The sequence below is a fragment of the Suncus etruscus genome, chromosome 6, assembly GCF_024139225.1.
Source record: "Suncus etruscus isolate mSunEtr1 chromosome 6, mSunEtr1.pri.cur, whole genome shotgun sequence".
Taxonomy (NCBI): domain Eukaryota; kingdom Metazoa; phylum Chordata; class Mammalia; order Eulipotyphla; family Soricidae; genus Suncus; species Suncus etruscus.
Window position 1 is genome coordinate 32,291,760 of NC_064853.1, and position 13,952 is coordinate 32,305,711.

Sequence of the window (13,952 nt, forward strand, 5' to 3'; positions counted from 1 at the left end):
GCTTCCTGTCTGGTGCCGGAGATCACCTGCTTGGTCGCTGCGAGGTGAGTGCGTGGACCAACAGGTGGGCGGCGCGGTGCGGTGCGGCGCGGGACACACGGCGGGTTCCCAATTCTTGGGACTTTTTGTTCCTTAAATAGTTTCCTCGATTTCGGGGAAGCGACTTCGGGGTTCTTTGTGGGCGAGGCCTGCCTGGCGCACGGAACTTTTCGCTCGGGCGCGGGGTGTCACGTGACTCACCTCCACATTGGTCTGGGGCCAGTTTTGGGGGGACCTTTGGAACCTCGACGCCGCGCACGTCCGCTGGCGCTGGAGACTTGCTTTCCTCGACCGTCGGAGTCCTGATCGTCTTGGGGTTGTGTAGGGTGGTGGTGAGTAAATCCTAGATTTTTTTTTGGGGGGGTCACACCCGGCAGCGCTCAATTAGGGGTTCCTCCTGGCTCCACGCTCAGAATTCGCTCCTGGCAGGCTCTACCCGGGGACCCTACGGGATGCCGGGATTCGAACCATTGACCTCATGCAAGGCAAGCAAATGCCTCGCCTCCATGCTATGGCTCCGGCCCCAATCCTCGGTCTTTTGAGTTGCTGCCCGGCTGGACTCCGGGTTTGGAAATCTTCTGGAACGGATGGGAAGCTGGAGCTGAGCGCCTCGGCCCAGGGAGAGGCTCTTGAGTCTCCCCGTGGTTCCTTCCTCGGACCCTAAACTTCCCTTCCCCACGTTTTGTTTTATCTGCAGGAAGGGGTTGGTGGGAATCTCATCTCATTCTCTTAATTGCCTGTGCTCTCGAAGGACTCCGTTTCCATTCCCTGAAGAGGTGTGTCAGGGGCCCCGAAGTGGGGCTTGGGAGCGTGGCTGATCATAAAGTAGGTTTTTGCTTTTATTTATTTATTTATTTATTTATTTATTTTTTTTTTGGTTTTTGGGCCACACCCGGTAACGCTCAGGGGTTACTCCTGGCTATGTGCTCAGAAGTCGCTCCTGGCTTGGGGGACCATATGGGACACCGGGGGATCGAACCGCGGTCCGTCCTAGGCTAACGCTGGCAAGGCAGACACCTTACCTTTAGCGCCACCGCCCGGCCCCTATTTATTTTTTTTTTAATTTAGCCACACCTGGCGGTACTCAACAAAGAGCTTTTTCTTACTCCTGGGCCAGAGAGAGATCACAGAGGCAGGGCGTTTGCTCTGCACGCTGCTGACCCAGGACGGACCCCGGTTCGATCCCCGGCATCCCATATTGGTCCCCCAAATCTGCCTGCCTGCCTGCCAGGAGCTATTTTTTTTTTTCTGGGCACAGCGCCGCCGTGTGTGGCCCAAGCCCCCCCCCCCTCCAAAGAAAAGCACAGATCCTGGATCTGTGCTCAAGGATCACTTCTTTTTTTATTTTGGTTTTTGGGCCACACCCGTTTGACACTCAGGGGTTACTCCTGGCTATGCGCTCAGAAATCGCCCCTGGCTTGGGGGGACCATATGGGACGCCGGGGGATCGAACCGCGGTCCGGTGCGTCCCACGCTAGCGCTTGCAAGGCAGACACCTTACCTCTAGCGCCACCTTCCCGGCCCCAAGGATCACTTCTGGCGGGGCTCGTGAGGCCATTTGGGGTGCGGGGATCGAACCCTGCTTTGCCGCCTTCAAGGCAAATGCCCTGTCGGCTATACTATCGCTGTCCTGAAAGTTCTCAAGTAGAAAGAAATGCTAGGAACCAAATCCCCCTGGATGGGGCCGGAGTGATAGCACTGACAGACAATAGGGCGTGTAGTCTTGCACGCGGCCGAGCCAGTTTCAATTCCTGGCATCCTGTTTGGTCCCCCGATCCTGTCTGGAGTAATTTCTGAGCACTGGCAGGTGTGGCTTCACCCCCTCCTCCAAAAAAGAAATCCTTCAGAATGTCGGATAGCCTTTCTTCGAGTGAACTTGAATGAGGTTTAGAAGCCCCCGCAGAAATTGAGCGCGAGGCATTCTGCTAAAGGTTGAACGGATAGATCCAGCTTGATATAGTTAGACCGGGTCCTGCAAGGGTTCTCCTCCCGTTCCACTCCACCTCCAAATTCTGGATTTTTGGAGGTTAGTACGAATTCGTTAGAGAAATTACCCAATGATCCATTGGTTGCATCACCCCTGAGTTTTTGTTTTTTTTTTCGGGGGGGGGGGGGAACCTAAAGTAGGCTTAGTGCTAGGAGATATCAGGGCAAGGGCAGGGGGAGTGGGGTGACTCCGGTTGCTGGGATTGTGGTTTTCGATGTCTCAAATCTGAACAACTACTCTATTTCTGAGCTTTATTCCCAGCCTTTGTGTTCGTTAAGCTGCAAAATGATTGCCTTGCCCCATACATCTTTTTTGGGAACCTTTGGGACTTGGGGGTTCTTCACAATGACTTCCTGATATAAACCACAATTGCTTATCAGTGTTGACCTTGGGGAATCAAATGCAGCGTTGCCTTTTGACTTTGTGCTTCAGGTCTTAGCCCTAGGCCAGAAATATATTTGTGGGGCCAGATAATAAAGGTAAGGTAGGGCTTTTTTTTCTTTTCTTTTTTTTTTTTTTTTTTTGCATTGCAAATGGTCCATCTGGTTTGGATCTCTAGCATTCCTCAAATAGCCAGAGTAGTAATTCCTGAGTGCAGTGTCCAGAGTAATATCAGTATTACTGGGTGTGTCCCCAAAACAAGAAACAGATAACAATTCTTCTTGGGGGGATTGGGTGTTTGGGTCACACTCAGCAGCGGTGTTCACTCAGGGTTGCTCCTGGCAGGCCCCCGTGACTATATGGGATGCACCACTGTGCTCTCTCTCCAGCCCCCAGATAATTCTTCAACAAATGAAAGAATCTTGGTTTTATCCCAGAGTTGAATTGGCTTTAGAAATGGACTTTGTTAAACAAATCTACCTTAGAAAAGGTCCTTTGTTTTTCACATTATGAAAGAAGATGGACTGCATTCCTGAGAAAGGCTGTTGATACAGGTTTAACAGTGTAAAAACTTCAATAAGATATCATTGTTTAGGTGATTTACGTAATTTTTACCATTGTATAGGTTGTTTACCTAATTTTATAGGAAATAGCTTTAATTTACTTGGTTGACCTCAACCTTCCTTCTTAGTTATTGGCTGGGTGTAGTTCTTGGGGGGAACCAGTTGAAGTTAAAGCTGGGTTGGCCATTAAAAGACTAGCTTTACTGTTTGGCCCCCTTTTTTAAAATAAAAAAATATTTTGGGAGGGGAATATTTTGGGAGGCCGGAGTGATAGCACAGCTGTAAGGTGTTTGCCTTGCATGGGACTGACCTGGGTTCTATCCCCAGCATCCCATATGGTCCCCTGAATCTGCCAGGAGTGACTTCTGAGCTCAGCCAGGAGTAACTCGAGCAGCTCTGGGTGTGGCCCAAAAACCAAAAGAAATTTTTTTTGGCCGCTGGCTCAGTGTTTGAAAGGCTAAGTGGTGCTGGGGATTAGGTCCTGGGCTACTGCACGTGCTGCACCTCATTAAGCTATCCGCATTCCTTGTTTTTTATTTTGAACTGGGAGGAATCACACTTGGGAACAACTGAGGCTCTCACATAGAAGCCATGGGTATCATTTGTGCTATATATCCCTGCTCAGAAACTGCAAATGTTAAATGGAAACGAAGGCTGAGATTCAGATACTTACTAATATTGTTTTGTTTCAAAAGTTGGGAAGCTCAGCTTGTGCATTTTTGTTAGTAATGTTAAACTTAATGTCAGACCGATTGAACAATAGGTGAGTATTGCTGCTTAGGAAAGTACGATTTCTGGGCCCGGAGAGATAGCACAGCGGCATTTGCCTTGCAAACGGCTGATCCAGGACCAAAGGTGGTTGGTTCGTATCCCAGTGTCCCATATGGTCCCCCGTGCCTGCCAGGAGCTATTTCTGAGCAGACAGCCAGGAGTAACCCCTGAGCAATGCCGGGTGTGACCCAAAAACCAAAAAAAAAAAAAAAAAAAGAAAAGTACGATTTCTGATTTTTTTTTCCTAACTCCTCTGATCTTTTCCAGCCATATAGCAAGATGTCTTCAGGAAATGCCAAAATTGGGCACCCTGCCCCCAACTTCAAAGCCACAGCTGTTATGCCAGACGGTCAATTCAAAGATGTTAGCCTGTCTGACTACAGAGGTACATTAGGATTCTAAAGTGCATTTATTTTGTAATTTGGTCATGATTTGTTAGATGTCTTTATCTATTACACCTGATTGTGAAATGGTTTTGTATCTCCTTGGTCAAGGTCTTTAACAGGAACGTGTTTGCCTTCTTTAAGCCAAGTGATCATGAACTGATTATAGGCTAAACAGACAACTTAGGTCCATATTGCTTTGGAGAAAGCACATGCCTGGACATGGTAGCTTAATTATCTTCTCAGTACTCTTTATGGTTTATTGGCGCTACTGTCATTGATTCTTAGAGGCCTTTAAACTCTTAAAATGCAATTATACAATTGAGGTAATTATTGACATAAAGTTCTAGTTTTGTTGTATGTGTTGTGAAGGTATCACAGTGCTTTTTTTAAACTTTGCCTTATTCTTATTTCTTTTATTTTTTTTTTTTGGTTTTTGGGTCACCTGACACGCTTGGGTTCCTTCTGGCTCTATGCTCAGAAATTGGCAGGCTCAGGGGACCATATGGGATGCCGGGATTTGAACCACCATTCTTCTGAATGCAAGGCGAACGCCTTACCTCCATGCTCTCTCTCCAGCCCCAGCCTTGTTATTTCTATGCTACATCTTTATCAGGTTATAAAGGTTTTTTGGCTACACCCAGCAGTGCTCAGGGTTCACTCCTGGTAGTACTCTGGGGACCATATGACTGTTCCCTTACCTGCTGTATGATTTGTTGTTGTTTTTGGGCCACACCTGGGGCTCTGTGATCAGAAAGTGCTCCTGACTTGGGGAACCATATGGGATGCTGGAGGATCGAACCTTGCAGGGCAGATGCCTTACTGCTTGCGCTACTGCTCTAGCATCTGCTACCATACCTGCTGTATAATTTTTGTCCCAAAACTCAGGTAAGTTTTTAGAGCTGAGAACAGTAAATGTTTCCTAGGCATTTGCCTTGCACGTGGCCCACCTGGTTTCGATCCCCAGCATCCCATATGGTCTCCCGAGCCTGCCAGGAGTGATTTTTGAGTGTAGAACCAGGAGTAATCCCTGAGTACCTCCAGAATTGGTACAAAAACAAAAGAAAAATATTCCTGTGAGCTTTCCCCTCTCCCCCAGAGAAGATCTCAGGCAAGACTCTAGGGACATTGGGGATCTAATCTAATATAGACCATAAACTTTATTTGTAGCTCTGGAGCAGATGGGCTTCCTGGAACAATTGAAGATCTAAGTTCTGGAAAATGCACACTCTAAACTCCAGTGTAAAAGACCCCACCCCCTTATTTTTCCCATACCTGGTAGAAGTGCCCAGCACTTACTCCTAGTACTGGGGGGCCATGTGAGTGCCAGGGATCACATGCTGGGCCTCATGCAAGGTACATGGTACTGTCATGGTACAAGGTACAGGGTACTGTCAGATTTACTATAGGTTTTTTTTTTTTTTTTTTTTTTGGTTTTTGGATCACACCTGGTGATGCTCAGGGGTTACTCTTTACTATAGGTTTTTTTTTTTTTGGTTTTTGGATCACACCTGGTGACGCTCAGGGGTTACTCTTGGCTATATGCTTAGAAATTGCTCCTGGCTTGGAGACCATATGGGATGCCTTGGGATCAAACCTCGGTCCTTCCTAGTGTGGGCAAGGCAGATGCCTTACTGTCGCTCTAGTTTCACTTTTTTCTTTTTTCTCTTTTTTTTAATATATTTATTTTAATCATAGTGGCTTACAAATCATTGACGATATATTTTAGGTACATATTAACATAAAAACGGGAGTTCCCATCATCGATATTTTTCTTTTTCTTTCTTTCTTTTTCTTTTTGTGCTCAGAACTTATTCTTGTGAGGTCAAGGGACTATATAGAGTCCCCTGGATTGAACTCCTATGGTTTGCTCCTTACTGTCTCTGGCTTCTATTTTTTTTGGGGGGGGGGGGTGGGTGGGAAGGGGTTTGGGACACACCAGCAGTGGTCAGGGGTTACTTCTGGCTCTGAAATCACTCCTGGTAGGCTCTGGGATTGAACCTGGGTCAGCCATGTGAAAGGCAAACATCCTAACAGCCATGCTATTGCTCCAGCCCCTCTTTGGGACTTTAAAAATTTGAGGGGCGGGGCCGGAGAGTTAACACAAGTGGTAGGCCTTTTGCCTTGTAGCTGGCGTACCAGACAGACCTGGATTCAATCCCCAGCATCCCATATGGTCCCCCAAGCCTGCCAGGAGTGACTTCTGAGTGCTGCCAGGTGGGGCCCCAAAAAAAGACCAAAAATAATTTGGGGGGCCTGGCAATGCACTGGGGTTACCCCTGTCTTTGTTCTCAGGGATTCTGTTGGTGTTTTGGGACCATTAGGGATGCTGGGAATCTACCTGGGTTGGCCATTTGCAAAGAAAAGCTTATCTGCTGTATTCTCTGGCCACCTTGTTGGGACTTTGTTTTTTAGTTTTTTTTTGTTTTGTTTTTTTGTTTTTTGGGCCACACCCGGTAATGCTCAGGGGTTACTCCTGGCTATGTGCTCAGAAATTGCTCCTGGCTTGGGGGACCATATGGGACACCGGGGGATCGAACCGCGGTCCATCCAAGGCTAGCGCAGGCAAGGCAGGCACCTTACCTTTAGCGCCACCGCCCGGCCCCAAGTTTTTAAGGTTTTTTTGGGGGGGTTTACACCTGGCGATACTCGGGTTACTCCGGTTACTCCGGGCTCTGCACTCAAATTGCACAATTATTGAGTTATATGCTAGCTCCTAGACACATTAGTTTATTAGTTTATTTCTGTTTAGAGTTTGGGGTCACGTCCTTTAAAAAAATCATATTTATTTATTTATTTGGCTTTTGGGCCACACCTGGCACTGCTCTGTGCTCAGAAATCACTCCTGGCAGGCTCCCGGGACTATATGGGATGCTGGGGATTTACTTGGGTTCATCTTGGGTCGACTGCTAGTAAGTGGCCCTACCTCTGCTATCGCTCTGGCCTTACATTTGGTGCTTCCAGACGTCTCTCTGGCCTTATTTCAGAATCTCATGTGGCCCTTTTTCATTCTAGGAAAATACATTGTGTTCTTCTTTTACCCTCTTGACTTCACCTTTGTGTGCCCCACGGAGATCATCGCTTTCAGTGATCGGGCAGAAGAATTCAAGAAGCTCAACTGCCAAGTGATTGGTGCCTCTGTGGATTCCCACTTTTGTCATTTGGCATGGTAATAAAATCTTGGTTCATTTGGCATGGAAGGCTTTAGTAATAGACTCAAAATTTGGCTTTTTTTCCCCCTTCCCAAGCAGTACTCAGGTGAGGGCTTCCTGGAAAATTTCAACTAATAATCAATTGAATGCAAAGATCAGAGACTGTCCTGCAAGAATTATCCTCCCACTTGAGGTGGTTTCTGGGGGTCGTAGGTAGTAATGGTCCTAAGGTGCTTGGGATAGAACCCAGAATTGGCTGCAAGAAAGGGATGCACTCTTGGCTTCTGTGGTTCTATGAAAGGGATAGTATGTAACAGTTCTGACTTCCTTTTTTTTTTTACATTATTAGTTCATTTTTATAAAATCTTTATTTAAGCACCATTACAAGCATGATTGTAGTTGAGTTTCAGTCATAAACAGGACACCCCTCCCCCTTCACCAGTGCATTTTTGTTGCTTTCTAAAACCCTACTTGGGAGTAGGAAAGGCAGCTTGGATAAAGCTAATTATGTATCCTGATGATCTCTACTATTTCTCACTGGAAAAACTTTTGAAATGATTATTTTTGGAGGGTTCCCAGGACTTATTTCTGGTGGGGTTCAGGGGATTGAATATACCACATGTGGTGTTGGGGATTGAACCTGTGCCTGCCTTGTCTGAGTTAAGCATCCAACCAGTTATTTCTCTGGCCTCCCAATTATTTTTGTAGGATAAGGTGGTATACTTAATACTTTTTTGTTTGTTTTTGGGCCACACCTGGTGGCGCTCTCAGAAATTGTTCCTGGCACTGTCGGGACCATATGAGATACTGGGGATCAAACCTGGATCTGTCCTGAGTTGGACCTGTGCAAGACAAATGCCCTACAGCTGTACTATCTCTGGCCCCAGTATACCTAATACTTTTTTTGTGGGGGGGTCACAACTGGTGGTGCTCAGGAGTTACTCCTGGCAGGCTCTGGGGACCATATGGGATGCCGGCATTCAAACTAGGGTTGCGTGCAAGGCAAACAAACGCCTTACCACTGTGCTACCACTTAGGCTTCCATTAATACTTCGAGGCTACTTCTGTTTTGTGTTTTTTAGGGACCATATTGAATGTTGGCTTACTACTCGCTGGGTTATAGTCATTGATACATATTCCTATAATACGGAGGTTTTTTTTTTTTTAATTAAGGAATGTTGGGAAGGAGATGAGTGTCATGCTTTTGCTACAGATGAATAAATACCATTCATTGCACTTGTGCCTTTTATTGTAGGGTCAACACACCCAGGAAGCAAGGTGGACTGGGACCCATGAACATTCCCTTGGTGTCGGACCCCAAGCGATCCATCGCTCAGGATTATGGCGTCTTAAAGGCTGATGAAGGCATCTCTTTCAGGTGTGCACCCACTAGGGGAGGCCAACATTTCTCAGAATTCAGAAACTAAAGATTTTTAAAATTTATTACCGTGGGGCCGGGTAGGTGGCGCTGGAGGTAAGGTGTCTGCCTTGCAAGCGCTAGCCAAGGAAGGACCGCGGTTCGATCCCCCAGCGTCCCATATGGTCCCCCCAAGCCAGGGGCGATTTCTGAGCACATAGCCAGGAGTAACCCCTGAGCATCAAACGGGTGTGGCCCAAAAACCAAAAAAAAAAAAAAAAAAAAAAAAAAATTTATTACCGTATTTCCTGGCGTATAAGACAACCCCCTAATTTTACAGTTAAAACATTAGTTTAGGCTTATATTCACTGTATAAGACAGAACGTTCCTGTGCTGCTGTATGTATGTACCACAGTGAGCCAATCACAACAAGCAATGGTTCAGAGGTTATACTGTAATAGACTCCCTCTCTGACTCTGGCCAATCTGAACAGGCTTTTTACGGTGTAGATTCGATACAGAACATTGTCTAATTTGCATGCATAAAAAGCCTGCTTGGATTGGCTGAGTTAGAGAGGTGGTCCAAGCAGCCTTGCAGTGATTGGTGCAGGATCGAGTTGGAAAATTCGTTTTGTGGCAATATTCAGACAATTTTCGTTTAGCAGCATATTGAAACATTTTTCGGGATATACTCGGCGTATAAGAAGACCCCCGATTTTCGGTTGACTTTTTTTGTTTCAAAAGTTGTCTTATAAGCTGGAAGATACAGTACTTGTAAAAAAGTTGTTATTTTTTATTCTTATATTCTGTTTGTTTTGTAATCACTCAGTAGGGCTTGGGACTTCCTTCTCTTGTGCTCCATTCTTTCTGGTTCCTGGGATTCTATGGGAACAAAACTGGGGCTCTGGATGCTGAGTAGATAGATCTCCAGTTGAACCATCTCCTTTGACCCTTGGACAGTTCCCTTCCCGTCCCCGTCCCCGTCCCCATCCCTGTCCTCCTCCCCTTCCCTTCTTCCTTTCCTTCCCTTCTTCCCTTCCCTTCCCTTCTTCCTCTCCTCTCCTCTCCTCTCCCCTTCCCCTTCTCCTTTCCTTTCCTTTCCTTTCTTTTCCATTCCTTTCCTTCTTTTTTCTTCCCTCCCCTCCCCTCCCTCCCTCCCCTCCCTTCCTTCCTTCCTTCCATCATCCTGGTGGTACTCATGGCTTATTCCTGGCTTTATGCTTAGGGCTCACTTCCTGGTGGGGCTTGGTGTTGGTATTTGGTATCAAACCCAGGTTGCTCACATGCAAGGCAAGCATCATTCCCACTTTACTATTGTTCTGCTCCCCTGAGCATCATTTTTTTATTGAAGGAAGATAAAATCTTTGCATTTATTTTTTTGTAAAATGAGCTGCTGCAAAGAGCATAAATCAGGACTAGTTTATTTCCTTCAAGTCTTCATTCTAACAGAACATCTCAATTTTATTCTGTTTTACCCAGGGGCCTTTTTATCATTGATGATAAGGGTATCCTTCGCCAAATCACTGTAAATGACCTCCCTGTTGGCCGCTCTGTGGATGAGACTCTGAGATTAGTTCAGGCCTTCCAGTTCACTGATAAACATGGTGAAGGTAAGTCATTTCCTTGGTTACAGGATAAATGGTAGGATGAGGAAAAAGTACTAGGAACAAAATTACCAGATTTAATAAAAGGACTACAGGACTATACTACAGGAAAGACTATAACCCATCATGTAGTAAGCCAACATTCAATTTCAAGTACTACATGGTTCCCAAAAGCACAAAGCAGAAGTAGCCTCAAAGTATTCGGTATACTGGAGCCTGAGAGATAGCACAGTGGTAGGGCGTTTGTCTTGCACACAGCCCATCCAAACTGGTTCGAATCCCAGCATCCCCCTGCCTGCCGTGAGTGACTCCTTAGTACTGTGGGTGTGATCCCAAACAGAAAAAAATATTTCTTTTACACAATTGAGATTTGGGGGCTGGAGTGATAGTGTACAGTGCTTGTCTTGGACATGGTTGATCTGAATAAGATTCCTTGGTAATCCCCTTTATCTGCCACGAGTGATTCCTGAGCATAATAGACCCAGAGATAAAGCCCTGAACTGAACATTGCTGAATGTGGCCCAAAAACACAGAAAGGAAATTGCTATTTGGGGGCTGGAGAGCATGTGTAAAGGTAAAAGTTCTTGTGTTGCTGGGCCCGGAGAGATAGCACAGCGGCGTTAGCCTTGCAAGCAGCCGATCCAGGACCAAAGGTGGTTGGTTCGAATCCCAGTGTCCCATATGGTCCCCGTGCCTGCCAGGAGCTATTTCTGAGCAGACAGCCAGGAGTAACCCCTGAGCAACGCTGGGTATGGCCCAAAAACCAAAAAAAAAAAAAAAAAAAGTAACCCATGTGGATTGCTGTGTGTGACCCAAAACTACACAGAAAAAAAGATAAATTAATTGGAAATGAACCCAGGAATTGAAAACATGAGAAGCCTTGCTGGTTTTATGCTGAGGGCTGACTTTGTTGAGCTATATCCAGAACATGAAACAAAATTATACTTCATTTCAACTATATCATAACTACGTAAATATTCATACATAGGGGCCAGAGAGGTGGCGCTAGAGGTAAGGTGTCTGCCTTGCAAGTGCTAGCCAAGGAAGGACTGCAGTTAGATTCCCCGGTGTCCCATATGGTCCCCCCAAGCCAGGGGCAATTTCTGAGTGCTTAGCCAGGAGTATCAAATGGGAGCATCAAATGGGTGTGGCTGAAAAACAAAACAAAAAACAAAACATTTCATACATAAACTTTCCAGTGGGACTAGAGAGTATATCTGCTAGGGTGCTTGCCTTATTTGAGACTGACCTATGTTTAGTATGTGGTCCCATGAGCACTGCCAGGAGTTACACACCCGGTGATGCTCAGGGGTATACTCCTGGCTGTGTGCTCAGAAATCGCTCCTGGCTTTGGGGGACCATAATGGGATGCTAGGGATTGAACCCAGTCTGTTTTGGTTCAGCCACCTGCAAGGCAAATGCCCTACTGCTGCATTATCATTACAGCTTCAGGAGTTATTTTCTTTTTTTTTTTTTTTTTTTTTGGTTTTTGGGCCACACCCGGTAATGCTCAGGGGTTACTCCTGGCTATGTGCTCAGAAGTTGCTCCTGGCTTGGGGGACCATATGGGACACCGGGGGATCGAACCTCGGTCAGTCCAAGGCTAGTGCAGGTAAGGCAGGCACCTTACCTTTAGCGCCACCGCCCGGCCCCTAGGAGTTATTTTCTGAGTGCAGAACCAGGAACACTTGAGCTACACTGGTTGTGGGCTTAACTCAAATTATTAATTTTTTCAGGTTATTTTTTAGTTCTGATTTTATGATTTAAATGATAGCCTAGATTAATGGTGTTTTGGGAGCACTCAGGGGTACTGACTTGGTTAAAGTGGTGGCTAATGAGGAGGATCAGCACTGATGGTAGAAGGCACTGTGCAGTGTTTGCCTTGCAAGCAGCCAATCCAGAACCAAAGGTGGTTGGTTCGAATCCCAGTGTCCCATATGGTCCGTTTCCCCCCCCCCCCCCCCCCCCCCCCCCCCCCCCGTGCCTGCCAGGAGCTATTTCTGAGCAGACAGCCAGGAGTAACCCCTGAGCAACACTGGGTGTGGCCAAAAAACCAAAAAGAAAAAAAAAAGTCCTGACTGGGCTTTTCACTTGTGGATTTGAGATAGTCCCTAAGATTGCCCCCTACTGGGCAATCAGTTCAGTACAAAGAGGATAAAGTAAACTTTAACTCTCAGAATCCTACACGCGGGCCCGGCCGGGCGGTGGCGCTAAAGGTAAGATGCCTGCCTTGCCTGCGCTAGCCTTGGACGGACCGCGGTTCGATCCCCCGGTGTCCCATATGGTCCCCCAAGCCAGGAGCAACTTCTGAGCACATAGCCAGGAGTAACCCCTGAGCCTTACCGGGTGTGACCCAAAAACCAAAAAAAAAAAAAAAAAGAATCCTACACACAAACACATGCTCTCCACCAGTGGTTTTCAACCTTTTCCCCATTTTTTTGGAGGGGGGTGGCACATCCAGTATCACTTGGGTTATTCCTGGCTTCGCCCTCAGAAATTAATCCTGGCAGCAGGCTCAGGGGAACCACATGGGATACCTGGGATTAAACCCACATCCGTGCATGCAAGACAAATGTCCTACCTACTGTGCTATTGCTCCAGCCCCTAATAAATTTTTTTTTGGGAGGCACATAGCCAACATTGCTCAGGACTTAGTTCTGGCTTAGTGATCACTCTCTTGGGTGGTACATAGGGGATTGAGTTTGGTTAGGCTGCATTACTATCCAGCATTTTTTGTTTTTATTTTGTGGCCACTCAGCTGTGCTCAGGTTTTATCCTGCTGTGAGCCCTGGGATCACTCTTGCTGCGGACTTAGGAAGCAATACAGGGTGCTAGAAATCAAAACTAAGTTGGCTGTGAGAAAAGCAAGCGCCATATCCACTACCTCTGTTTCATGGGGGCATTGCTATGTATCGGGTTGGCAGTTGGCTTTGTGCAAGGCAAGTGCTGACTGTTGTTTCAGCCCAAAAGTTTAATGTTTGTGCTTTAGAGATTTTCAGAATAGAGTTGGTTTTGATGTCCTGTTTGTCCCCAGGAAGAGGGTGGGACGCATCACTGAAGAGGTTATTCAATAATTTGTACCTTTCTATTGCAGTTTGCCCAGCTGGCTGGAAGCCTGGTAGCGATACCATCAAGCCTGATGTCCAGAGGAGCAAAGAATATTTTGCTAAGCAGAAGTGAGCCCTGGCTAGTCTTACGGCCAGGCTGCAGTGAAAAGTATAAGAACAAACCTTGTTGCTATTGTCATACTTTAAACATGAGACCTTAGACTCAGCCCATATGTATTGGGATTGGAGCAGTCTTACCTTTAGGGGTTAGGGAGGGGCCAGTCTTCCTTGGTGAGAATAGCCTGAGTTGTACTTGGGGGCAGGCCAACTGATGTGTATGTATAGTAGATAATGCCTTTTGTTTCTATTAAAGTTGAATTGAGACCTTGTTTAGTCTTCATGTTTTTATTTTTGGGCCTACCTTAGTGGTATTGTGGCTCTAACATGGGTCTCCAACATGTGAAGCATGTGCTGTGAATAAAATATCACTAACCCTATTGGGTATTTAATTACTTTTGTTTCTTTTGTTGTGGAGGCCCTAAGCAGTAGGGTGGGGGTATGGAGGAAAATGTCACTACTGGGGGGTTGGAGAGATTGTACAGTGGTAGGGCCTTTGCCTTGCATGTGGCCAGCCCAGGATGGACAGTCTTGATTCCTGGCACCAAGCCT

At 46.4% G+C, this 13,952-nt stretch overlaps 1 protein-coding gene across 1 annotated transcript; it reads left to right on the forward strand.

Moving 5' to 3' along the window:
* The first annotated feature begins 20 nt into the window (after nt 1–20).
* Nucleotides 21–13,670, forward strand: PRDX1 (peroxiredoxin 1). The gene is made up of 6 exons (XM_049775059.1): nt 21–44; nt 4,009–4,126; nt 7,140–7,293; nt 8,532–8,654; nt 10,112–10,242; nt 13,331–13,670. The coding sequence occupies exons 2-6, from the start codon at nt 4,021–4,023 to the stop codon at nt 13,414–13,416; spliced, it is 600 nt and encodes a 199-aa protein (XP_049631016.1). The 5' UTR covers nt 21–44; nt 4,009–4,020; the 3' UTR covers nt 13,417–13,670.
* Nucleotides 13,671–13,952: the final 282 nt, after the last annotated feature.